We start from the raw sequence: 24,814 nt of genomic DNA, 5'->3' as shown, positions 1-24,814 counted from the left end.
TCAAGACAGAAATATACCTAACCGAGAAGCTTGGCGCTCGCGATTCTTCCCAGGCTGCATCGTGCACATACTTACATAGGTAGTAGTATGGTGAAGTAAGTATGCTACTACCTAGTCCATACCAAGGCGCATACTGTAATCGTAAAGTTGTGCAGGTAATCGGCGACTTTGCATGATCTCAAACAGTCATTCGATCGTGGCCGCGTGTCATTGCTTCACTATATTGTCTCCAGGGAGTACTTGAAGACTTTCCAAGGTTCTTAAGTAAGCGGCATCGGGGCCAAGCCATCAGGGATAGATAACTTACATCGTACATCGTACTGGTTGAGTGAGGCAAATGCGCACAAGTTGAAGTAAATACTTGATATATATGAACTACATACCTGGGTACTACTATCAGGCGCCTCCAATAGCATGTCGTGTAGGTACCTGGTAGGTATACCACTCAGAGCACGTTGCACAGGGCAGCGTCGTACTACTAAGTAGTGTAACTGGCAGTCGCAACTCTCCATGCTGTGTGGCTGCGTGTGGTAGGTGTATTACCGAGTAAGCAAGTAGGTACCTATGTAGGTAGGTAGGTGTAGGCAGGTAATAGGTAGCCGTCCTAGTAGTAGGCCTTCTCCCCTGTCCCTGCCCCTCTCCCCCCGTCTCCCTCCCCCCCAAAATCTTCCCCATTCCCACCCCCAAATTCCCGATCTGCCGGGCGTCTTCGGGGGTTTTGCACCGTTGGGTCTACCGTTGCCGTTGTGCTGTGCGACCCTAAGTAAGAACGCCCTCTGTCTTCGTTGCTGCATTGGTAGGTACGAGGTACCTGGATACTCCAAGCTCCCGCTTACATGTCGAAATTGTGTCGTGTGCAAATACGCCATGACCTCTTCTTATTCTTCTTAGCTCTTTACGCTAGACATATTTCGTTCAGCTCGACTGGGGCTCTTTTGATAGCTAGCATTTCCCGGCGAGATCCTCGTCGTCACTTGGAACCAGCCTCACGGGTCTGTCGTGGCCCTGTTATCTCGAACCTTCACAATAAGCAGTGGCTCCAAGACCCTCCGCCAGAGCGTGAGTATCCCAAACGAGACGGCTACTCTCTACTCTTCACTATCGCTGTTCATGCTGTCATGGACAAGTGTATCCTTACAGCTTCCCATAAGGGGCTAATGTGATCTATTCTCATAATAGCCTGCCAGCTCATCGTCTCGACAGTTTACCGCCCCTTCGTAGCTTCAATAGCACTGGCGTCAACTATGTCCTAGCTCGTGAATCCGAACTCGGGCACTAAATCTAGCCTTTCTCCCCCTTTCATGTCTTTCTTTTGCCCGTATCCCATAGCGAGAACTACGCTGTTTCATTTATTGCCCAACAACAAGATAATCATCAGTTTGTTCTGCTCCATTTCCAGGACAGCGAAACCTATCAGTGCTCCTCAAATTGGTTAAACCGCCGGGTGTGGAGCTGCCGAGTCTACTAATTCGATCCAGTCAGGCCGAGCTCGAGCTCGCTTGGCTATCTTTGGGATCCAAAAGGATCCGCAAAAGATTGCGTTAGCAGAGGTGGCTTTTCAAGATGCTCTTCGAGTGTCTCCATTGCCAGCCTCACCCATGAAAGGAACCTGCAATAGGTATGCCATTGAGAACCCATTTGAATAACATGATTTTTAGGTACTTTGTCCAAAGCTATGACCCGCGCTGCTCGCCCGGTAATGCCGAACTTTCGGCGGGGTCACATCGAACCTTGACAATGTTTCGCTGTTCCGTCCCGAAAACCGTCGTACTCTGCCGGCTTTCCTTGGCCACCCTGACCGATTACCGCTTTGAGAACTCACTTGCGCAGAATAGGTAATCGGTCAGAAAGAGTGGATTACATCGAGTAAGTCTCTTGTAGCGGGGATCAAAGCTTGGACCTAAACCACCCCTACACGTACGCATAGGGTAAATAATAGGTTTGGATATAGGTAGCCCTGTAACAGTACCTAGGTATGCAGTTGTCTTCTACTAGCAATAACATCCACGAAGTCTGGTTAGCGAGTGCTACTCTATGCTAACAGATGAACGTGCTTAGCCCTCGGGACGGGACGACCATTCGGCTTCTTCCACAGCAACATGGGCACCAAGTACCGTACACGACCATGTCGTACATATTCGCCAAATCTTGGGTGCAGCACAGACTCAACTCTAGCCTGAATTGATGACATGGCGCCCTCTTTTCTTTGGTTGAAGTGCCGACTAACCACGGGTCAAATAATACCCCTCTGTTGCTCTGAATAACGCTCGTGACGACAGGTAACAGCCATTGGGTACGTATGCAGTTTGGAGCTGCTTTTGACTGGAGACATCGATAGGCAGTGTAAGCTGATACCTGTACGGTAGTGCAGCACGGGCGAGAGAGGACGAGGAACAATTGTGATAGGGTTGACGTTTTTTATGTTTCCGTGTTTCGTCTTATGTTACCTGCACTACAATACTTTCTGAAGTAAGTAGGTTCGCCCGAAAAGCCCGGCACGAGGCGGATGTACTATTGTTATCCTCTTACGGGGTGCCCCTTATCACGACTGGGTTCCTATGGATTGCTCCAACGCCATTTCAGAGGAGGCTTCTGAATTCGGATCTGTTACAGATCATGTCATGCAGCTGCGGTCCAACGGACGCGTGTGTCCTGTGCGTCGCGGCGATGCTCATGTCAGACGTGCCTGCATGAATCTATGTTGTCTCAGAGCATGGAGAGCGTTCTCGCTGACCAGTCTTGTAAGGCTGACTCAGTCTAACGCCCAGTTACCTGGGAGACAACACAAAAAGACGTCTTCGTAACCGTTCCGACAGTCAGGTATCGTAGGATTAGGTTGCCTTCAGGCACGGATGTGAGTTATCATTTATTGTATCTCACAACTCGACCGCCTGTCCACGTTGTCATCGTGTCCACGTCACCCGTCGGTCGCCATCATAAAAGATTGGGGCTAGGGGCTTGCTCTCGGCCCTTTATTCGTGTGAATTGTCGTATCAACACTCCGCTAGGGCTTGATCAGGGAGTTTTCAAGCTGAGTTGAAGCTTCCACCGGTTGAAAGTTTGTATGCAAGAGCAAACCCGTCGACCGCCCAGTCAAAAGGTGACCTGTCGCCGGTGGACAGGTTCAAGTATACCCAACAAACAGGCCGTTAATGCATGGTTGGTACCAGTGTTCACATGCACTGCGAAGTACACGCATTCCATGTTTGTTGAACAAGTCTCGAAATGTAAAACGAATGTATGTTGGCATCAGGCCCGAAAATAGCCGTTGTGATATCAATTGCCCTCGCTTACATGTCAAGTGAAGGCCCCCATCATTGGCCACGGGGACTGAAATCTGTCTTTGGCCTCTCGCTAATGCAAACATCTTTTTATCTCCACTACTTTACCCTTTATCTTGTTGCATGGCCCATTTCCTACCCTTATTGGGCAATTGGGGGTTGGGTGTTGGGTGTTGTGGTAACCCGCTCGGTGGCAATCGAGGGATAACGCGCTCGATGAGTAAGAAATGGATTGCGCTAGTCAACCGGCCTATTTCAGAAAGGCGAATCAGACGTCTTTGTGTGAAAATCGCACCACAACTGCCGCGAAAATGAAATAAATAAGAAAGAAGAAATTGATGAGCGCTGAGGTGCCTCAATATGCATGACCGGCATTCAGAACGTATTCTGACTCAGATCCATCAATCAGGTCGAAGGCTACTATGACTATTTTAGTGCTCCGGCAACGGATGCTAACGAAAATTCCACAAACTGGCCAATGGATAGTGGAAACAGCCAATTGAACCCCGTTTAGATGCGTCTAGGCGCAAATCTACCACAGCCTTGCCTTACGACTACCTATCCCCGCCCTATAACCATACAGCAGTACCACCAAGTATAGCCGGCCAATGAGCAACAATACAGAATCCTTCAAGACTTAACAGCTTGGCTATCTCACATGATTAATCTAGGTATCTAGAAAGCGCAAGGATAGTGGCAGTTACAGAAATTCGAGAGCAGTTCTAGTGAGATCGGTTAGTATAGTAAGGATATGGCTGTTAGCATCAAGTGGCGGTTCCGCATGAGACTGTAAAAGGAGCTGCCATTCTATGGTTAGCCCCAATTTCTCAAGGCAAAACGGAAGCATATTTGATTCCTATATCTATTCGCCATCTAATTCAGAGCAGAACGATACAGGACCTATAATGGTTTTAAAGCAGGGCGTTCCTCGTAAAAAGAAAAAGCCGAACCAGCTAAACCCTTGGCGGCTACCTTTCCCCGGACAAACCGGGCAGTTCACAACCTGACGCGCGAAGCCGTGGTATACCTATTCGCACTTCTCTACTCCGTACAGTAATTCCTCAACTCGGCAAGTGTTGGGAGCTACCTAGGTAGACTCTCTTGTGCTACGAGGTATAGGGAAGCGTTTCCAATTACATAACGCATTTCGTTTGTTGTGCGGGAGACCCAATCAGCAGCCACAGGCGTGAAGCTAAGAACCCAAGACGTCAGCATAGCGTGCCACAGCATTTTCTGGTCCCGGCCGAGTGTGTATCAAACCGTCGGAGGAGAGAGGCATATACCTAGGCAGGTCAAGGAATAAATGCGGATGACGCTGTTGGCGACCATGGCGCACGCAGAACGTGCAGGAACGTGTTGCAGACGAATATCCGAACTGAACTGAACTGAAGACCCGACGCCCACCCACTGAGATGCCTCGCATCCATCGAGCTGGCACCGTCTAGTTGGCACCGCGCGCTGGCTGTCCATCTACTCCTGCATACTTAGTTTGCATAGTAGACCACCAACTCATCCTCAAGGGACGGGCACTGCAGCTATCGCCCCCGCAACAAGCCGACCAGATGCCGTCGACCACATCGCAGAGGACTGAACCCACCAGAGACGGAGAATAAAAACACGTGCCTCGAGGCAATAAGTATATACATCTGAGCGCTGTATATGGCACCCCACACGTGTACCCCCATCCTCTACTATGTAGGTCTTCTGCTACTTCCTCTTTAAGCGGGTTGCAGTAGACACCCAGCGGCCTTCCCAACACCCGGCGAGCCGGGAGCTACTGCAATGCAGAATCTCCTGCTTACCTACCTGCCTACATAGTGGACTGCAAGCCCAGACAGACATCGCCAGCCTCTCCTCTCGACCCTCCTCTGGACGACCCAAGTGCTACCCTTGCTGCAGAGTCCATGCAGTAGTACGGTACCCTCACTAGCAAGACTTGGTGTGCCCATCCCACCATATCATCTACCAACTGCTACCCTAGATCGATGTAGCACGCGGTGATTAGCTTAGGAGCCTGTTGTACGCGCCAGCAAGTGGCAGCCACTGCGATCGAGGTCGGGGCCAGCGCCCTTGTACTGCCCCGATCGGGCTTTGAGTTATCCAGAAATCCAGTGTAGCTTGTAGGCTAATGCATGGTAAGACGGGCAAATCGCTTGGATAGCCAACTTGTGCTCTTCCTACGGGACAAGGTCAGTAGTATGCCTCTACCCGACTAGCCCAGTCACTCTACCGATTCTCCTGTAACCTAATCTCATCCAGCGTGAGGGGCGGCAAACTGGTCTGCGACCGCTTGACAGACCTTCATTCGCCACGGGAGACCACCCTGCTGAGTCAAGGGTTTGTACCAATCCCCTGGAAATACGAGTGGTGCAAAGAGTCGGTGGTACGTGACGCCGTTATGCCGTATCACGGAGTCGCAACGTCCAAATACAACAACAGTTTGCGAGGATCATACAACCGAGTCCACTGCTCATTCGGTCTTATAAGGCAGCTCCATCTGTCGCAATCATAAACTGATACCGCCATACGTGTCTGACCGGTCACAGAGATAACCTATGCGATTTGGCCAACAGGTACAACCAGCCCGAACCCGGTGCACTGCACATTACGACATCTGCTCGTATTATCCCCGCTGGGAAATGGCACCCTATGAGTGTCGATAGAAGGAACTCTGTATCATTTGCCTCCAATGCACATCCATTACTCCGAGACTTGTCACCTGAGTCCACCGTATTGAGCAGCCAAGTATAAGACGGCTCATGCTTCGATTCCAGGTATTGTTGCGCGGAATGCGGTCCAACTCGCTCTATAGTGCTTTCGATTGGCAAATATGGTCCATGATCGACCCCTGAGATTATTGGCAGCACTACGCGAGCGTTACAGGCCGCTGCGAGCTACCTCTGCCATGTTACGGCGCCAACCGCGGCTTCGCAACAAATAGCCAGGGTTAACCGCCAGCTCTAAAGCGGCTGTCGGCCAGGCCCGAGTGGTTTTGATAACGCGGTCATTTTCTCGCGTCAAATGAGAAAAAAGAATAAAAAAAAAAAAAAAGGTCGAAGGCGGTCTGACGGGGAGATCATAGAAAAAAATATGCTGTCAGATTCTCCAGTTGGCCATTCGGAATAAAGGAAACGGAGATACATGATGCAGGCGGCACAGCTGTCCACTCTGAACAGACCAATCAGTGTTTCGCGAGCAGCGGGAATTATGTTCCAGACGCGAGCAGACAAGACGATAGTCACCGCCATCTTGTCAGAAAAGACCAAAACCAGGACAATCACGCGACGTGATGAAGCCTTGAGCATATCGCAAGGAAGGCGACGGCGCCTGCTAATGACTCAATTCTGCGCTTCTAGAAGACAGACAGACGGCGCAAGCGCAAATTATAGTATGTATGCTGGGGCCCCCATCATCTCCACCAAATAATCTCCTTTCGCAGCGGATATGCCGGCGTGAGATGGTTATCATGCACGCGTTCCTATGGCGTGCATGATAGTTGAGGGGGAAAAGCCGGCGAGCAAGGTCGAGGGCGCTCACGTCAGATGACTTGTGATTATCAATCGGCTACGTCTTACGCTTCGCATCGGTGGTTGTTGAAAAGGGGTAGGTAGGTAGGTTAATCGATTATGGCTTCAGGTATTGCTGAAAAAGCAAACTTACTATCTATTTGGGAATTTGAATGGTCGAGGAATTTCCTTGGTTCTTCGGAAATCACACGAGAGAAGACCCAAGAGATGACTGCCGGGACCTGAAGGCCGACGAAATAACTACCTTACTCACTTGGGGTAGCTGAGTTGCTTGTCTCTTATCACACCTAGGCAATACCGGATTTCTGAGGGCAAGACATCGAGTCTATCTTTACTCCGACAGCCCATTTACTTAGATAGCCATCTAAGTATGGCTCATCATGTGCTAATCAGATTATTATGAGGTGCTTCTGATACCATCACAGATCTTATCATGAATAGGGGTATCTTTAGGGTAAGTCCGCAAAGTCGAGGCGCCCCACTTCAAGCGCCATGGCTTTCCCCGCCTTTAGATATATTTAGGTAGGTAGGTAGGTAACCTAGCACTTAGTCTACCTCATGGGGGGTTTTTTGGGGTAGGTATTCCAGAGAAGCACTACACTTCATATACCTACACGAATACAATTGATCTGTAGACCTGCCGAGACAATTTTGCACGCTTTCATTGAGCTGATTAGGAAGCATTGGTATTCTCAATCTCGATCATTAGCTAGATGAAACTCGGGTCACTAACGATAGCCTATTTATCTCATATATAGAAACTGAATTGCTGGAACAAAGACCTACGGCTCTTAATATGACGTTCATCTCAAGGGGATGCCATTGAAGCTACTGTTAGCCTGAGCCTAACCCCAAGACGAACCCATGAGTCGGCGTCATTGATTATATGTACGTTCTTTGCAATATCCTAAACAGTAATAAACGGAAGATATTCATCTACTGCCCAGCTAGACTTTTTTATTGCCTGCGAGCGACTTCCTAGGAAGTCGCTCGGCCAAGATTAGCAGGCTTAGCATTATTGATACCCGCATTTTCGCACGTCCTTCGATGTCTGTCACGGCCACTTACCTACATACTTCCTGGATTCAACATTTACCACCTGTGCGACTCTTAGCGACGCCTTCTTATCTTTGAAACAGCTTGGTCTTTTTAGAGTTGTCGGCGCCGAAGCCTTGCGCCGTCTTCTGCTTCATAGGCAGGACCAAGTGCTCTACTTTGCCAATTCTATAACCAGGCTTGGTAGGATTCACGCTCCGACAATTCGGGATTGGGAGTGGATCCATGCGGAACTGCTCATTGATAAAGTTTGCTATGTCAGGCATATAGAGAACAAAAAGGGCGGTAAAACGATGCACAAGGTTGATGGCAATACTAATAACAACTGCGCACTTGAAAGGCTCGATGTTAAAAAGGTTACCGTCTAGCTTGTTTGCTTGGAGGAAGCTATTGCTCTGTTAATAAATGGTAAGGGTGGCGGACAAGTCGGAGCGCAAACGAACAGCATCGGGCTCTTAGATTTGTCGCGAAAGAAGCTTCGTAATATCGTCTTTAAAGGGGTCAAAGGAGTCCTCGTAGCTCTGGGAACCAACGAGTTTTAGAATATTACTGACGGAGCTGCCTAGGTTCTTAGGCAGTAGATAATTACTGTCACTGGTGAATGAGTCCAAGTAAACTTGATATTACCACATCCCGGGAGGCGGTACACTGCCTAGAAAGAATCTTCAGATATCAGAAGCGAGCCCAGTCTTCTGGGCCGAATATTCAAACACGCCTGTGTTTGGGGGCTTGGAAGACTTGCAGCCTTCATAAAGAGATGGCGATGATTCGTCCATATTTCTGTGATGGTCGATTTGGATACTTGGGAAATGAAAGAGTGGAAAACAAGCTTTCCGATACACTCAAAACTGGACATCTTTGCAAATTACGCTACGACTTTGCCCCTAGCTAGCATAGCAGGCTGTGAGACATACACAGGCAATGTAATAATTGAATCATAGATAAATAACCATGTACTCGTAGCCCGGCAAGGGGACCTCGTTCCCCCATTTCAGTCTTTTATGATACTGCGTGATTCCAAGTCTTCCCCTAGGACGAGGCGATATGCGCTTATATGAGATATCTTGATGGCCGTTGAGATCATTGATAAGTTTCCATTGAATGCTTTCATATAAACACAATAACGATATAGTACTTATAGCTGAATAGTATGTTGTTGCGATCAATGTTATTTCAGAGGGACGGGACTTGTGGTGTAAACCGTTTATCAAACACCACTCCGTTTGGAGAACCGTTTTGAAACGCGCATACATGGACTACGTACAGATAGGCGTGCTGATAGGTGGGTGTACTATGTACGGGGACGTATGGCGCTAGGCGCATTCGTAATAGACCCCTCCTTAGCGTCTATCAATAGCACTTGCAAATGCCCCACTTGCCCTTTCAGCCTTGCCGCTGGCCAAACTTTCTGGACGAATCTCAGCCTCGCGTCTACAATACCACTGCGTCGTCCAAGAGAATCTTACAAATTCAATTGCTCTACTGTGCCGACGTAAATCTCACTTAGACCATCAAGGGACTCTCATCCAATTGCGATCCCCGAAATCTTTCGTTAGGGAAGATTATGCGCTCTTTCCTTCACGAATAAACCGTTGGGACCAGTCTGGCGTCATCAGGGTCCCCCATGAGAGCCTAGCCTGGACGAGTCTAGACGAGTTCAGCTAAACCGCGCCTCGAATTCCAGACATCCGTTCTTTTGACTGGTAGCGACAAACAACTCTGGCAGTAGATATTTTGCCCCGAATGCTACTTGGGGGCCGTTCTTTGTTCCATTCCTAGATCAACCGCTCGACCGCTCAACAAACCACTACACATCATAAACAATTATGTCTCATCCGCCATCAACACCGGCCAAAGTGCCCGCAGCAGCAACGACTTATACACCAGCCACACAAGATGCCGACTTGAGGTCACAGATAAACAGCCAGTTATTACGAGAAGGTCACGCAGCCAAGTACGTGTCTTTTTCTGTTCTGCATAATGGTGTCATTCATCATGCCTTGCTCATCGCAGAGTGTATTGTCTCCGTCCAACTCGGCGGCAGTTGACAGGTGCTCATACTCAATTCCGGCTAAACAGAAAGCTAACAAGAACGCTCCGTAACGTAGAATCCAAGAACGCTTCCTTCACTCCCTCGACGCGCATAACTCGAACTGGCCCTCAGCCATACAATCACACGCGCTGGCGTTGCTGCGATCAGGCGAGGTCAGCACATTCCCGGCCCTCATGCGGAGGGTGCTCGAGGACGTGCGACGAGACACAGCAGCGGCGACCGCGGCGCTGGCTTCATCCACCACAGCGAACAACTCCTCGCCATCAACACACGCGAACAACGACTCCAATCCCGCTAAAGACGGTGTGAACGGCGCGGCAGCGGTGAATGGTGCTAGCAGGACGGCCGGTGGTGTTAACGGCACCTCGGCGGGCGCAGACGGCGCCACCAACTTGGCAATACCAACAGCGGTGGTAGAGGCGGTGCTAAAGGTGGTCAAGGAGAGTCTAGAGGCCGTGTGTGAGATAGAAAATGACGGATCGGCCGGTGGCTAACCTAACATAAACATTGATTTAATATTTCCCAAACTAAAGCAGCTTGCCTTCATGACCCTGGGGCGAACTCATCAACGTTCCATGCGACGTTAGATGCATATCTAGATGTAACGACGAAGTGTATAACTCTCACCACCCTACCCAGAGTAAGCGAAACAAAGGGGAAAGGAAGTCATACTGTACTACTTGGCACATCTTCTTTCATTTACCTACTTACTTACTTACCTACCTATTCGTCATCCAGACGGCATCAATCCAAGACCTGAACCGAGCAGAGAAGTTCGGTTGACGGAGAACATACACCTGCATACCATAGAGCAAGAAACTTGCTATTATCACCAGTACATGACCCTCAGTCCCCTATCTCTAGTGAAAGTCAATGAATTATATGCGCTGTCGAAGGGGAGCGAAGAGAGATGAACGCGTCCTTTCACCTCTTACCCTGCGGGCACCCATCTATATACCTACAATATAAATACCCGGTAACAAAACGGCGAAAGACTTCAGTCTCCAACTCAAGCCTCTAAACCCCGATGTACCTATCTTATTCCAACTATGCTCCAAGTTCTGTTGCATAGGGTTCAGCAAGGTTTTGACATACTTCCGAGGAACGTGCCAGCACATGATCATCAATCAGTCAATGACAGGCTCGGAATAGGTTGAAATTTCCAGAACGCATGGCGTGAATATATTTTGAAGTGGGCCTTCTAGCGATTTTGCCTTCATAACTATCCCTTGCTGCCTGGGCCAAAAATCTGAGTCGGTCTAGAAAAGAGTCTGTCTCCCTTCAGATTAATACGATATGTCTGAAATTACGATAGTTGCAGTCACAGTCAAACCGTCGCTAAATGTTTCGGAGCATATCAAACGTCAATTGATCAAATCTATCATAAACCTATCATCTAACGTCATCCCAGGTTCAGAAACGTGAACTAATTCATTAGAAGCTTGCCATCTCGTCTTGATACTGTATAAAAAGAGTCGCCTCTTTATTAGTAATAGATCGCGACTATCAGTGCTTGTCCCTCTCTAGAACGAGAGCCATAATCTATCAGCAACCGATTTTCCTGATGTTATCGTTAAGCGCGATCAGAGAGCCTGGGCTAGCGTTTTGTTTGTCTCCGTGGCAGAGACAGCCTCGGCAAATCGCACTATTTATATGTGAATGGCATGCAACGAGATTAAAGTACAAGTGTGGCGCCCTATACACCACAGAGAGATAGGTGCATCGCTACGATTAGTCGTATAGACCATCATCATCGCCGGCTTGACCGAAATTGTTGCTGTCGCCTCCAGTGTTTGCGGCCCCATCGCTTCCCGGGAATTTAAAGAAAGCACCAGGACCCGCGTTCTTCATCTGCTGTGCAAAGGCCTCATACCGACGAATTTCGACGTCATTGACGGATCTGCGGGCCATCTGCATCGCCTCCTCGAAGTGACGCTTGGTAAGTTCAGGTACTGGGTCCTCCTCGTCATCAACGTCCATGTCTCCAGCTCCTTCGGCCTCGCGCGCACGTTGACGCTCAATATCCAAGGTGATGGACTCTTTGATAGCAATCTTGACTGCCCGCTGAGTAATGAAACCAAGATCGGCACCGGAGAAGCCGTGGGTCTTGGAAGCAATGTAGTTCAGGTCAACATCGGCAGCAACAGGCGTTTTGCGGAGCTGAGCCTTGAGAATGCCGAGACGACCGGGCTCATCGGGAAGAGGCACGTAGATGAGGGAATCTAAACGTCCGGGACGGCACAGAGCGGGATCCAGCTGTTCAGGTCTGTTGGTCGCACCAATAACGAAGACGTTCTTCTTCGAAGTCATACCGTCCATTTCTAATAGTACGTCAGCATCCGAATCATATATACTTAGATATCTAGGACTTACCCGTGAGAAGTTGGTTGACAACACGGTCGGAAGCGCCACCAGCATCACCAACAGATCCGCCACGAGCCTTTGCGATTGAATCCAACTCATCCAAGAAGACAACGCAAGGCGCAGCAGCTCGAGCCTTGTCAAAAATGTCTCGAATGTTGCTCTCAGACTCACCGAACCACATGCTGAGCAATTCCGGACCCTTGACAGAGATGAAATTTGCGGCACATTCATTGGCAACAGCCTTAGCCAACATCGTCTTACCCGTACCGGGAGGGCCATAGAAGAGGACACCACGTGAAGGCGAAAGACCGAACTTGAGGAACTTCTCGGGGTGGTCGACAGGATATTGCACACTTTCCTTGAGATCCTGTTTGACGCCTTCCAACCCTCCGATATCTTCCCAACGGACGTTTGGCACCTCGACAACAGCAACCTCGCGCAGGGCTGATGGGTTAGAGACACCAAGGGCAAACCTGAAGTTCTCCATGGTGACACCGAGTGAGTCTAAGACCTCAGCATCAATAGTATCTTCATCAAGGTCAATAAGGTCCATCTTTTCTCGAATCTGCTGCATGGCAGCCTCAGAGCAAAGCGCAGCAACATCTGAACCAACATAACCGTGTGTCTCGGCGGCGATTTGTTCAAGATCCACGTCATCGCCAAGTTTCATGTTCTTGGTATGAATCTGGAGAATTTCAAGACGTCCTGTTGGGTCGGGGATGCCAATGTCAACTTCTCGGTCGAAACGACCGAAACGACGTAAAGCAGGATCAATAGAATTGGGCCGGTTGGTGGCGGCCATAACCACAACATTGGAACGAGCCTTCATGCCATCCATGAGGGTTAAAAGCTGGGAAACAACACGACGCTCTACCTCGCCATTAGTCTTTTCACGCTTCGGAGCGATAGAATCAATCTCATCGATGAAGATAATAGCAGGCGAATTCTTCTCGGCTTCCTCGAATGCCTTTCTTAAATTGGACTCGGATTCACCCGCCATTTTGGACATGATCTCGGGTCCATTGATCAGGAAGAAAAAGGCACCAGTTTCATTGGCAACTGCTCGCGCCATAAGCGTCTTACCGGTACCTGGGGGACCGTAGAGCAGAACACCTCGCGGCGGCTTGATACCAATGGATTTGAACAACTGAGGATGACGTAAAGGCAACTCAACCATCTCTCGAATCTGAGCCATTTGTTTCCGGCAACCACCAATGTCATCATAGCCGACTTCGTTAAGGTTGTTCTCCTCTTCCTCACGCTGGATCGGCTCGCCCTCACAGTGAATGACAGTATCTTGAGCAACAATGCCATACTCGGGCGGGTCGACCTCAACGACCTTAAACTCCACCTGCCGCATACCGCCACGAACAATGAATAGATCGCCCTGGCGAACGGGACGGTAGGCTTCTCGGAAGTATGGAGCGAGGAAAACGTCGAACAGTGAGCCAGTTATGCCCTCAACGGTATCTGCGATGGGAAGGACAGCGATTCGCTTGGCCTATTGCGAGTCAGCACCGCTTTGTAAATGCAAGAAAATCAATCATGAAGCTTACATATTTGATATCAGGACAAGGGTGGATGGTGATCATGTCACCGTGCTTTACGCGGAGATTGTGTCGGACAACTCGGTTGATTCGGGCACTGCCATCATCAAGATCGTCATCGGCGAGAACAATCAGAACAGTATCCTTCCTTTTTTTGCCTCGAACAAGGACTGTGTCACCACGGAATAGCTGGAGCTGCTCCATGGTGTTGTTAGAAAGCGCAATGATAGAGTTGTCATCATTGATAGCATCAGTGACCCTGCACCTGAAAGTTAGTATAGTTTTCGGCCTGAATGGTGTTAAAGCGGAATGCAGCCTACATGAGCTGGTTGGGCTTCTTCTTCTTCTTTAGAATAGCCGTAGATGTGTCATTTTCCTGCAATGGAGTCAGCAGCCTGAATATGAAACCATGGCCAAACAGAGTCGTACGTCTTTGGGTTCAGCACCAGATACATCGCTGTTGCCGTAGTTAGCACATGTCAATAGGCAATACAAGCGAGGGCGAATCTGTATAGAACTTACGCCAAGTTGACCTTCTTCTTGTGCTCGGGCTCAGATGCCATGGTGTCTGGCGGGTCGATAGAGAGGTATGTAGGGTCGAATGTGCGAATGGAGGCAGGAAGCTAGGGATGGGGTCAAGAGTGAGTGCGCAGCGGCGGGGGACAAACAGACAGACAGACAGCTTTTGACACCAGTGAAGCTATCTACCTAACAGAGATGAGGAGATGGGTTGGTTCCCGGCGGATTCCACGATAGAATATAGAACGGGAGAATTTGGGAGGTGGGAGGAGAGATTGTGAGGTAGAAGGCTTGGATGGTTGCTTTTCGTAGTGCTGCGGTCACGCTGCGAGGTGTTTGGCCAGCGAGCTTGATGACGGAGAGCCTGGGTCTGGGCTGGGGAGCTCGGACCACGGGGACCCACTTATCGGTGTTCTCAATGCTGGCCGCCACCTTCCAAAGCTTTCCACCCGCCTGTTGAGTTAAGTAATGCCAGATTGCCCTGTGGAGCGAACTGTTGCTGACCGATATAGGGCTGTTCAGTGCGCTGTAGGCCTACCTGGTAAGATAAATAGCCGGCATGTTAGGCGCCTACCAGCCTAACCTACCAGGTGTATCCCGTGTTTAGCTACCTACCTAGCGAGCCTAGGTAGTACCGTAGTAGTAACAATTAGTAACAATTCAGCAGATAGGCAGACAGTCTCGTACGCAAGCGGGCTGTGATTGGATGAATATCTCCATCAACTAATTGTACGTACCTTGGTACCTTACATGGCCACTTGGAATGGAGAGATTCGGATTTAGTGGCAGCTATCTTATCTTGGAGGTAAATGAAGTGTATTACCTACCTACGAAGTACATATGTAAGTACCTAGGTAGGCAGCTTGCATCATTGCTATTGGCCACCTTGCGCCTTCCACAGTGGTGACGACGACAGCCTCATGCTCTTGCACGTGCGCTGACAATGTGAGAATCTAACAGAAGTCTGTCGAATTTAATTAAGCATGCTGTTGATGCCACCCAGAAGGTAGAGTGGCCAGGTAGCCGGGTATACAGCAGTTGTTAGATAGAATTCTGCCAAAGGCTTCATCGTCCAGCGGGTTGTGGCGAAAGGCTGGGCAATGAGTGAAGAAAAGGCAGTATTTTGGATACAAAGAAAATAGATTATGGTAAGCTTGAAAATGCCCAATGTACCAACGCCTCAAATTTATATACACAGATATCTCGACAATCAGACCCGTTTTATATCCTTTTCCAACCACTGCCTAGAGCAATAGACTGTGCCTCCTGTGCACTGTCCAGCACCGCGGTTTCATTAGGAATCGAAAATCGCCCCGAATGCCGGGATGCCTCGAGCCTCGAGCCGGTAAACCACTTGTTGTGTCACTTTTTTGTTCGAGATGATACATACCGCCTCGGCATCGCTCTCTTTCATGAGTTGGTACGCGAGAGCGGTCAGGTCAGGTTTTCCCTGAGTTCGAGTGTTCCAAATAATGGCTTTTGGATCTGCTCGCAACACATCGTTTATAATCTCTTCGCCAAATGTTTCGCGGGGATGAGGCGTAGACCATAGGACTCGAGCCGGTACTCGCCCCTCGAGAATCACAGGCAAACACGGCCCGATTCCAGATCCTGTAGCTACTAGAACGACCTTTTTAAACAGCGGTGCAATGGTCAAAACCCCCGACGCAAGGGCCCCGCGCGTCCAGAGTCTTTGTGGTTGCCCATCGATGGTCTTTCGTGTCCAGTCACCTGCGTTTGACACGACGATCGAGAAGCCCTTCTGGTCTGGCTTGTCAATGGTGGCAAAGGCATGCCACTCACGCATCGGCTTGTCGGTTATCCGGATCGCTTTGCCTGCAATCGGCGTCTCGAAGTCAAAATGCAATCGGACCGCATGCTTCGATAGATATTCCGGTCGAACTGCGACACGTCTGAGCCTGAGCCACGGCAGCGCGATGCTTAATGTGATGAGCGCCAATAGGTAAACTGCCGGCGTGCGAGCTAGAGCATGTGCAAGCGATTCTGTCCTTGGTTTCAGTGAATTGGATGCTACTACTAAATGTGCCCAGACAAGTGCTGTGGCAGTCCAACCAGCAAAACGGTGTGTCCACTCGAACTGGTCATGCATTTTAGCGCGGACATCAGGGTGAGCCATCCCAACAATGGCCAGGAGAAGGGTGAGGACCAGATAACTGATAACCACGGTGCCAACATCGATGTGTACCTCCTTATTACCTCTTGCAAAATTGAAGGTCGCACCAATGGTGAAAACGAGCCACCAAAGCACGGCTGAAACTGCAGCACCAGAATGGATGCCGCCAATATGATATACCCGAGCACTAAATTACTTGAGGTTAGTAAATGCCATTCTGTAATGGTATATAATCTTGCAACCTATTTGGGCATTTGGGTATTCTGGGGAGGACGATTGTTCCGCTCAGCGGCAATTCATTCTCCCCTATAAAAAGGCAGCACTTTAGGAATTACTTACCATTGACGTCTAATAGCAAGTGGCATCCAGGTTGGCACACGTGTTGCCAACCAAAACAGAAAGTTGATAACATGATCTTGCCGCATAGCCACGGCCACTAGTAAATTGACCGCAATAGCTGTGGGGAGCTGAGAAAGCGGCAGGCTGCCGCTATCCCACGACTTCCACCAAACGAGAGCAAACGCGAGAAGGTTTGCAAAGAAGACAACTGAGAAAAATCTTCGATATAGGGAAAAGAATCGATGCCGGAGCCATCTCTGCCCATGAAACCCGTTTTTATCGGGGAGATCGTAATGGATGTCTTCTTTCAAGTCCTCGTGGGAACTGTCCTGTTCACTCTTCGCGACCCCCTTCTCGAGATCGAGAGTACTTGTGGACGGGGTAGTCTCGCTCTCTGTTCCTGCTTCAGTGGAGACAGCGGTACTTCCTAGGCTTTCACTGCTTGCAGCTTCTCGTGGCTTCTTGTGAACCTCCTCAGCCATTTCCCTAAGTTTCCGCTTGTCAAATTTCCCATTGACAGTCAGGGGAATGGAAGAAAGATACAGCCACTCTGTTGGTACAGAATAGTATGGCAATGTCACGCCAACAATTCGACTCATCTCTTCATGGTCGAGGCGGTTGGGCCCTGAATAAAATGCCCAAAGCTTATCATGCACCACTAAGGCACAGGCCTTCGTCACAGAGGGCACGCTCTCTACTGCGGCGGAAACACCGTCGAGCTCAACACGAAATCCCTATGTCACGGTTAGTCTATTTATTCCTGAAGCCTTCAATCTGAAGCTTACCTTGAATTTAACCTGGTCATCCTTCCTGCCAAGTGGTATAAGTTTACCATCTTCTGTCCAACGGCCGAGATCTCCAGTGTTGAACATTAACGTGCTAAAACTCCTATTAGAGACACTTGATACAAATTTCGAAGGAGGATTGCGCATTAACTTACCCATCCCGCATGAATTTATCTGATTTGAATCTTGCTGCCGTCAGCTCCGGCAGGTTGACATATCCCGCCGAAACACATGCTCCGCCTGCCCACATTACGCCAGGTTCTCCAATAGCTACAGGGTTCTCATCATCGTCTAAGACATATAGTGTGGTATTTGGAAGTGGTTTCCCAATAGTCAGCAATTCTCCAGGCTTATGCAAGTGTGCAGTGTTCAAGATGGTGATCTCGGTAGGGCCACAGATATTCCAGAAGTTGACAAAGGGAGACCACTCTTCAGCTAGAGGCAGAGGGCATGGCTCACCGCCCACCACGACTGTCTTGATATTGGGAAAGTCAGCTTGTGCAAATTTCCCTAGAATAGTCGGCGTGGCGATCACTGTATCAACGCGTCGAAGTACGTCGGGCCAGTCTCCATTACGAATATGCAATGTCCCGCCGTTCATGAGGGTGGCGAGAATCTCCCACTGTGCTGTGACGGGATTAGCGGAATATTCCATGAATGAAATCTGTATAGATCAACGCACCCATGTCAAACGAAATATTCAAAAGCTGGGCCACGTTCTTGCCAACGGTAATCTTCAAACTCGCCGGTTCAACCAAGAGGTTGTTCGTCACATTCCGATGCCTTGCGTCGACGCCTTTTGGCTTACCAGTGGTGCCGGACGTATAGATCATGTATGAACCAAAGCTGGAGTTCATTGGAACATTGGGACGCGCGTCATTGTTGATTGAATGGTCTTGCCCATCAAGCTCTACAATTTCCGATTTTATCTTTCGAGCATGTGGCTCGACCTTTGAGCGGAATTTGCCGAGGCATAGTACAACTCGAGCGCCGGTATCGTTGAAAATATGATCTAACGCGGCGTCGGCGACAATGCCCCCATCTAGCGGTACATATTGTGCACCCGCCTTCAGAACAGCAAAAATACCCACAAGAAATTCAATCGATCGAGATACGACGATGCAAACCCGGTCGTTTGGTCGAAGACCGCGCTGTATCAACCTGTTGCTCAGTATATTGGCTCGCTTATCTAGTTCCTGGTACGTAATTGTTGTCCCGTCGTGATGGCGAGCTGCTGTTACGTGGGGATGAGCATCGACAACATTCTCGAAGGCGCTGTGGACGAGATCAAAAGGTATATTGACATGAGGTCCTCTGCCAAATTGCTCAAAGAGCCGTTGGTTCTCCAGAGATAAGTTATCGATGGAATAGAACGGCATGTTGAGAAAGCCACGAAAAGGGGTTGCAATGGTTGGTGAGTTGAAGGAAATCGCCCCTATCCTTTCGACGATTCTAATCCTGAAATGGCATGCCTTATATAGAATGACAGAAGCTAACATTGATTCTATAGAAGTAAACACCATATATTGCGGGGTTCATGGAACTTGCCATCTAGCCTAGCATACCGTGCGCGATGGGTATCACAAAGCCTCCTTTCTTGTTACTCCAAGGGAGTAAGTACATCAGCACATGGCTTACTTCGCCACTTGGCTACCACTTCTTTACTAGTTCTGGCCATTCGGGGATGGCACGCGGATTGATGACATCCAATGGGTGTGCCTTCTTCTACGCCTGCAATCGGATCTCTTACCATCAGCTTGGCGCCATTTCCGTATTTTTAAGAATTTGGTCGCCGAATGTGGACGGAGGAAGTATCTCTCTCAGCACCAAACTGATTTTAGATATCTTGATGTACATCAATACCCATAAATGGGGCGGTGGCCTTCGAAATGCTGACAATTTCAAGCACCTTGACGTTATTGCTGTCGATTATTTTGGTACCGTAGCTCGATGCTACCTACCAGATCGGGTATCAAAAGAGCCGCAAAGTACATAGAATAAGGCTCAATTCGATGTTAGAACCCCCCGGTAGCATCTCTGGAGTTAGCATGATTTACATCGTTCTCCTCTAACAAATGACCCTAGGACATACCTTGCACTCAGTTCTAGTCAAGTACTTCCCTAACAGAATATTAGGAGTGAAGTAATCTACCTTATCTACTGAGGTGTGATTTTGACAAGGTATCATAAGATTTCAAGGGTACCCGTTGTCTGCAGGACTTACAAGCTCTATACCTAAGCTGGTGGACGGAATGTTGAAGCCGTTCAATGGCCAGGAAATCTGTCAAAATGACGATTACTACGATGTTTGTAATGCTATTGTCATCGTCTGCCATGTTGCTGATGCTGGAACTACAACACAGTTGAGTTGGAAAATTTTACTTGCTGGTTCCAGTGCTCAGCCATGGTCCACCTTCTACTTAGTAAATCGAGTGACCCGGTCAGGATCCAGCGAGATGAAGCCTTAGCACCGGAGCGTAGTGCTATGGGGATACCAAAGTGTTTCAAAATACCACCTGACTAAATTATAACACTCCGCTGCTAACTAAATGGGAATGGGCAGGGATTGATACCCCGTCAACACTAGAATGGAAATCAGATCAGTGGGTAACTAACTAGTTGTACAGCCGCGATAGCCAAGTACAATGTGTAAGTGGGTGTTTGCCTTGGCAGGCGAGACATACAATGTAAACCAGAAACGTTGCTAAACGAGAAACGATCTCGATGGTGTTACGAAAGCGTTCTATACAAACAGTAACTGTGAGCGTACGTGAGACCGATCCTACTTGTACGGTATGAGCAATACAACCGTATTCGTCAGCTTCACAGCTCTTGCATAGCAGCTGAAGATTTCTCGGCCTGCTATTTACAGAACCTTACTGTTAGCTAATCACAACCGATGATACATAGCTTGTTGAACACGGACCGCGATAGGGCTGCCCAACGTACGCGAGCGAGTCGCAGCAGGTGTGACGGCAGCGCTAGGAGGTTGGCACCATTGCTGCATGCAACAATGATTGACGCTCTGTACCTACATTCTGACAGCTTTCGGGATTAGTACGACGTCAGTTTCGGCCCAATCCAGAAATTGCCTGATCAGGATAACCATCCTTGAATGTGCAGGATGTTCAGTATTTCCGTTACGCGACGTGTAGACACTCATCAGGTACAGCATGTGGAATTCAAATAAATCATCGTACGGCCGGTTCCCTGCAATGCTACTTATGTAATAGTACGTAGTAATAGTTGCCCAGATCTGCCCAGATATGCCATTACCGACCCCAGCTTCTTGGCCAGGACCCTAGTTGCTGTCCTGGCGCAACTAACGCAGCATCGGTCATAATCATGGTGGCTCTTATGTGGAGCGGCAACGGCAGGGAGTCGATTTTAGGTAATTGAGGAATTCGGCGGCCGAACGCTCGTACCAGGTTGGGCAGGACTGGGGTATGTATTCCCGCGCCTATCCCTGCCGACGATAGGCCACGGGGGGATTGGCTCCGATATCCTATTTGCACCTCCTTGTGAGTACTGTATGACCGGAAGAAGCCGAGTAAACAAGATGCCTACCTGAGTCAGCTGCGCTTGTATCCATGGAACACTATCAAAGATCGAAAGGTCTGTGCATATCTACTGCAGAGCGCGCCCAGACGAAGACGCGTGGGTACTGGGTTCTCAAATCACGCTATGCGAAGCCCATAGTACGCTATGCTATGGATAGAACTACCAGAACACATCCATGGATATTAGGGTAAGTCCAAGCAGGTCCAAGCAAAAACAGTAAACACATCTAGCCCCGGCAGGATCGTTAAACCTTCGAACCCTTGGCTGTTTGAGCATGTTTGGTGAAACAACTCCCCCGTGTACCAAACGTGTTGTTCATATTCGTTCTGCGTGTGGGATAAAGAGAAACAAGGGACTGGAGAAACAAACTCTCACTAGGCCCTTTGGTGATACAATGACTAAGTTCTAGTCACGTTCGACCCACCTAACTAGTATTTTACAAACATAGAAGCCTTCGACTGTTTCCCTGGCGTCTCTACTGCCCCATAGAGTAGGGAATACTCCTATAAGTGGCATTACGATAGCAACCTACCGACGGCACTTATACGGGGAGTTTTTCAATTCAAACTATAACAGATTCACATTCTGTCTTTGGACAATCCATCACCGAAGTGCTAGTCAGCGGGATAGGAGGTGTTCTAGGTATTCCAATACTACACTAGTGGTTCGGCCGAAATTCAAGACACGCGCAGGAACCTTAATCACACCCCCCTTAGTATGATCTGCATGTTGATGGCGTTCGTGTACTTGTGCTACGTAGCGCCGCTTGCTACGCTGTTGACATATCCCACGTGGACGGTGATCTCATATGGTTTCTAGTATCTGCACGACATTATAGTAGGTAGTAGTGTCAAGGCACGGTCCCCTTTCACATGCCACATTGATGGGTGACATTCCTGAATGCAATGTTGCAGCTGTATGTAGGCCACATTGAGCGAGGTGGTAACAGGGAAAAAAGCGAATCACTACAACTGGCCACGCTGGCACATCATTACTTCGTGTGTTTTGTGTTTGTTACCTACGCTACATACATGAACCTGTAGGGTCACTAGGTAGTAGAAATTCTAGATGGAGACTGCAGAACCGCCAAGTTCGGGGATGGCGATGTCGTATTGTGTTACGAATATAGAGCCCTTTATGTTGGCATTAGGTTATCAACATTGCTTACTAGATTATAAGACACTCGTTCAATTCAATATACTTCCTGATGCTTCGCCTTCTAGAAAAAGCCATTGCTCAACTTGGAACGCAAACAACGTCCTGCATAATGCTAACAGGGCCAGGGGTCTAATGGAAATTGAAGCTTATTGAGACAACGAGCTGTCAGTCGCCGCCCTCCCAATGAGCTTTTTCTGAGTCCCCCGCTCATTCCCCTCTTTCTTACTTACAGTACATGTACATCTATCTCATGGGCCAAGATTTGTAGATTCATGATTGAACACTCCCACGACCCCAGTGTCAGCAATGTAACACAAGCCAATAACCGTCGACCCTCCCGATCGGGGAAGGCGGCAAAGAAGCGCAGGGAAGAGGGCTGAGCATGCTTACACATGATGTGTATCTAAGCAAGTACCTACGTCCATTACGTCTATAATAGGATATGGAATTATGCGGAGATTCCGAGTAGTACGAATACCCGAGTGTCATAATCCCGTCCACGTCACTTCGCACGTAGATGATCTATCTATAGTCATATCATCGTAGATAGATGAAACACAGACAATCAATCCAGAAGCTTCTTGTGTCAGTTCCGGGAGCTAAATCAGTTTTCTTCGCTGAGTATCACGGCGCTTCGTCGGAGCGTGCTACTCATCATCAAAATCAAGGACAGAAAGTGAACACCCACGAAAAACAGCTGTCCTGCGACCACCTCTTCCAATAGCGCGCCATCGTTATTACGCCCCTCAAGTGTAGCCGTATCAGAGACCATGTCCCTACCAGACTTTGAAGGGTTTGATCAGTGGTCTTTGGCTGTGAGCCAAAAGGACCCATCGACTGGAAGCAATGATGTGCGGGTTGGTATAGACCGTACTGAAGCAGTTGCCGTTGTACAGCTCAGCCGCCCTGCGAAGCGCAATGCGTTGACACAGGCGATGATGGATCACCTAATCTCTGTTCTGGACCAACTTGATCAAGATGGAAACGTGAGGGCTGTCGTTTTGATGGGCACCAAGAAGGGTGCCTTTTCTGGTCAGTTGCGACATGGTATCAATTAGTTAAAGCCATACTGACCATGTCTCACCAGCTGGTGTTGACATCAGCGAGCTAACCCAACTGACAACTGGCGAGGCACACGAGAGACGATTCCTCTCCGATTTGAACGGAGCATTTGAGCGGTTCTCGAAACCGATCATTGCAGCTGTCGAGGGCCTAGCTGTGAGTTTCTGCTCTTACTCGCTCCTTGTTTATTCCTCCCTTATTTGTAAAGAGGGATACCCTGTCTGAAAGCCTTTATTAACATGTTCAACATAGCTTGGTGGAGGATTTGAAGTCGCGCTCTCCGTAAGTATTGGGTCCGCTCAGGCTGCCAGCTTCCCGTGGAGTCCTAAATTTTTGAAATACAGTGCGATATCATCTACGCAGCGGAAGATGCTACCTTCGGCTTGCCTGAGGTCAGCATTGGTACGATTCCAGGTGCGGGCGGAACACAGAGACTCGTGAGAGCCCTGGGCAAGTATAAGGTGAACTATTGACTACAGCCACAACATGAAAGCCTATATCTAGCTGACATAAGACTTGATAGGCAATGGAGCTCATCCTCTCGCGCCAGACGATTAGCGGCCAAGAACTTGCACAGCGAGGCCTTGTTAGTAGAGCTTTCGGTGCGAATGAGGACGTAGTGCTTGAAGCCAAGAGACTGGCGGCTCGGATTGCTGCGTATTCTCGACCAGTCATCAACATGGCAAAACAAGCCGTATTAGCGGGTAAGTTGCTCTAATTGCATAGATTTACGCGATCCCCCCAAGACAGGCCTCAGTCAAGCTGACCAAGCTATTCTACAGCCGAGAACAATCACTTGGAGGCTGGCATGGCCATTGAGAAGCAGCTCTACTACATGACTTTCTCTCTCGATGACTTCAAGGAAGGAACAAGCGCCTTCTTGAACAAACAACCGCCAGAGTTTAAACACCACTGATAAAGGCTCAGAATTCGAAGCTCGAGAACCACATATCGTGGACCTCCCAACTTTTCCTGGGTGTGAGGGAGAGAGCGGAGGCTCAAGTTTTAGCACCTTTTTTTCTACCCAAAAGAAAACAAACTAGGAAAGAGTGACAATATAACAAGGAAGCATGATAATCAAAATTCTCATTGTCATTTTTTTTCTTCACATGATTACGCCAAGATGACATGTCAAGCTTTGAATGAGCCGATGTGAAGCGATGAGAAGCGAGTTAAAGCGCAAGAGGTAGAATGTTGGACCTAGGCTTCAATTGGCCAACCACACAAATGTAGAAGCCTCCACTTACCCCACCACCGAGCTCTCGATGGTCTCGACGGTCTCGATGCTCAGAGACGTCATACTTGGCCCTTCTCTGCTGCACCATCTCCTCTTCCCGCCGTGGAGATAGCTACATTCAGGCGTAGTATGGTGTCGAGGGTGTAGGCTCTGCAAATTGTTTCCCTACATAGGAGGTGGTGTACACACAC

The 24,814-nt window shown here is 48.9% G+C and overlaps 5 protein-coding genes across 5 annotated transcripts; 3 read left to right on the top strand and 2 right to left on the bottom strand.

Annotated features, from left to right (window-relative positions):
* Positions 1–836: 836 nt before the first annotated feature.
* On the top strand, positions 837–1,279 carry F5B22DRAFT_641072 (uncharacterized protein; the record flags this gene model as incomplete). Its single annotated transcript, XM_047977937.1, has 2 exons — positions 837–1,128; positions 1,188–1,279. 2 exons carry the CDS (start codon positions 837–839, stop codon positions 1,277–1,279), a joined length of 384 nt encoding a protein of 127 aa, XP_047836492.1.
* A 7,911-nt stretch (positions 1,280–9,190) lies between these two features.
* F5B22DRAFT_583608 (uncharacterized protein) lies at positions 9,191–11,096 on the top strand. Its single transcript, XM_047973376.1, has 2 exons — positions 9,191–9,818; positions 9,973–11,096. Exons 1-2 carry the CDS (start codon positions 9,691–9,693, stop codon positions 10,409–10,411), a joined length of 567 nt encoding a protein of 188 aa, XP_047836491.1. The 5' UTR covers positions 9,191–9,690; the 3' UTR covers positions 10,412–11,096.
* A 399-nt stretch (positions 11,097–11,495) lies between these two features.
* F5B22DRAFT_19793 (AAA ATPase) lies at positions 11,496–14,516 on the bottom strand. Its single transcript, XM_047969568.1, has 6 exons — positions 14,351–14,516; positions 14,258–14,285; positions 14,149–14,204; positions 13,838–14,087; positions 12,291–13,782; positions 11,496–12,238 (listed from the first exon to the last, which is right to left on the bottom strand). The coding sequence occupies exons 1-6, from the start codon at positions 14,389–14,391 to the stop codon at positions 11,649–11,651; spliced, it is 2,457 nt and encodes an 818-aa protein (XP_047836490.1). The 5' UTR covers positions 14,392–14,516; the 3' UTR covers positions 11,496–11,648.
* Positions 14,517–15,641: 1,125 nt separating this feature from the next.
* On the bottom strand, positions 15,642–18,984 carry F5B22DRAFT_641069 (uncharacterized protein; the record flags this gene model as incomplete). The annotated part of the gene is made up of 5 exons (XM_047977936.1): positions 15,642–16,668; positions 16,821–17,554; positions 17,606–17,699; positions 17,761–18,232; positions 18,288–18,984. 5 exons carry the CDS (start codon positions 18,982–18,984, stop codon positions 15,642–15,644), a joined length of 3,024 nt encoding a protein of 1,007 aa, XP_047836489.1.
* Positions 18,985–22,906: 3,922 nt separating this feature from the next.
* On the top strand, positions 22,907–24,775 carry F5B22DRAFT_19355 (enoyl-CoA hydratase/isomerase). The gene is made up of 6 exons (XM_047969524.1): positions 22,907–23,356; positions 23,412–23,542; positions 23,639–23,668; positions 23,731–23,847; positions 23,910–24,090; positions 24,169–24,775. The coding sequence occupies exons 1-6, from the start codon at positions 23,095–23,097 to the stop codon at positions 24,300–24,302; spliced, it is 855 nt and encodes a 284-aa protein (XP_047836488.1). The 5' UTR covers positions 22,907–23,094; the 3' UTR covers positions 24,303–24,775.
* The last annotated feature ends 39 nt before the right edge of the window (positions 24,776–24,814 follow it).

Source organism: Xylaria bambusicola (assembly GCF_022495145.1).
Source record: "Xylaria bambusicola strain CBS 139988 unplaced genomic scaffold F5B22scaffold_1, whole genome shotgun sequence".
NCBI classification, from domain to species: Eukaryota; Fungi; Ascomycota; class Sordariomycetes; order Xylariales; family Xylariaceae; genus Xylaria; species Xylaria bambusicola.
Note: the sequence above shows the minus strand (reverse complement) of the source record. Positions and strands in the feature narration are given on the sequence as shown.

Excerpts from the sequence above, each read along its gene's own strand:
- F5B22DRAFT_583608 (XM_047973376.1), top strand. The coding sequence starts at position 9,691 with ATGTCTCATCCGCCATCAACACCGGCCAAAGTGCCCGCAGCAGCAACG. Across the intron at positions 9,819-9,972 it reads CGAGAAGGTCACGCAGCCAA|AATCCAAGAACGCTTCCTTC; the intron begins GTACGTGTCTTT and ends TCCGTAACGTAG.
- F5B22DRAFT_19793 (XM_047969568.1), bottom strand. The coding sequence starts at position 14,391 with ATGGCATCTGAGCCCGAGCACAAGAAGAAGGTCAACTTGGC. Across the intron at positions 14,088-14,148 it reads AAGAAGCCCAACCAGCTCAT|GGTCACTGATGCTATCAATG; the intron begins GTAGGCTGCATT and ends TTTCAGGTGCAG. Across the intron at positions 12,239-12,290 it reads TGTCAACCAACTTCTCACGG|AAATGGACGGTATGACTTCG; the intron begins GTAAGTCCTAGA and ends ACGTACTATTAG.
- F5B22DRAFT_19355 (XM_047969524.1), top strand. The coding sequence starts at position 23,095 with ATGTCCCTACCAGACTTTGAAGGGTTTGATCAGTGGTCTTTGGCTGTG. Across the intron at positions 23,357-23,411 it reads CAAGAAGGGTGCCTTTTCTG|CTGGTGTTGACATCAGCGAG; the intron begins GTCAGTTGCGAC and ends ATGTCTCACCAG. Across the intron at positions 23,543-23,638 it reads CAGCTGTCGAGGGCCTAGCT|CTTGGTGGAGGATTTGAAGT; the intron begins GTGAGTTTCTGC and ends TGTTCAACATAG.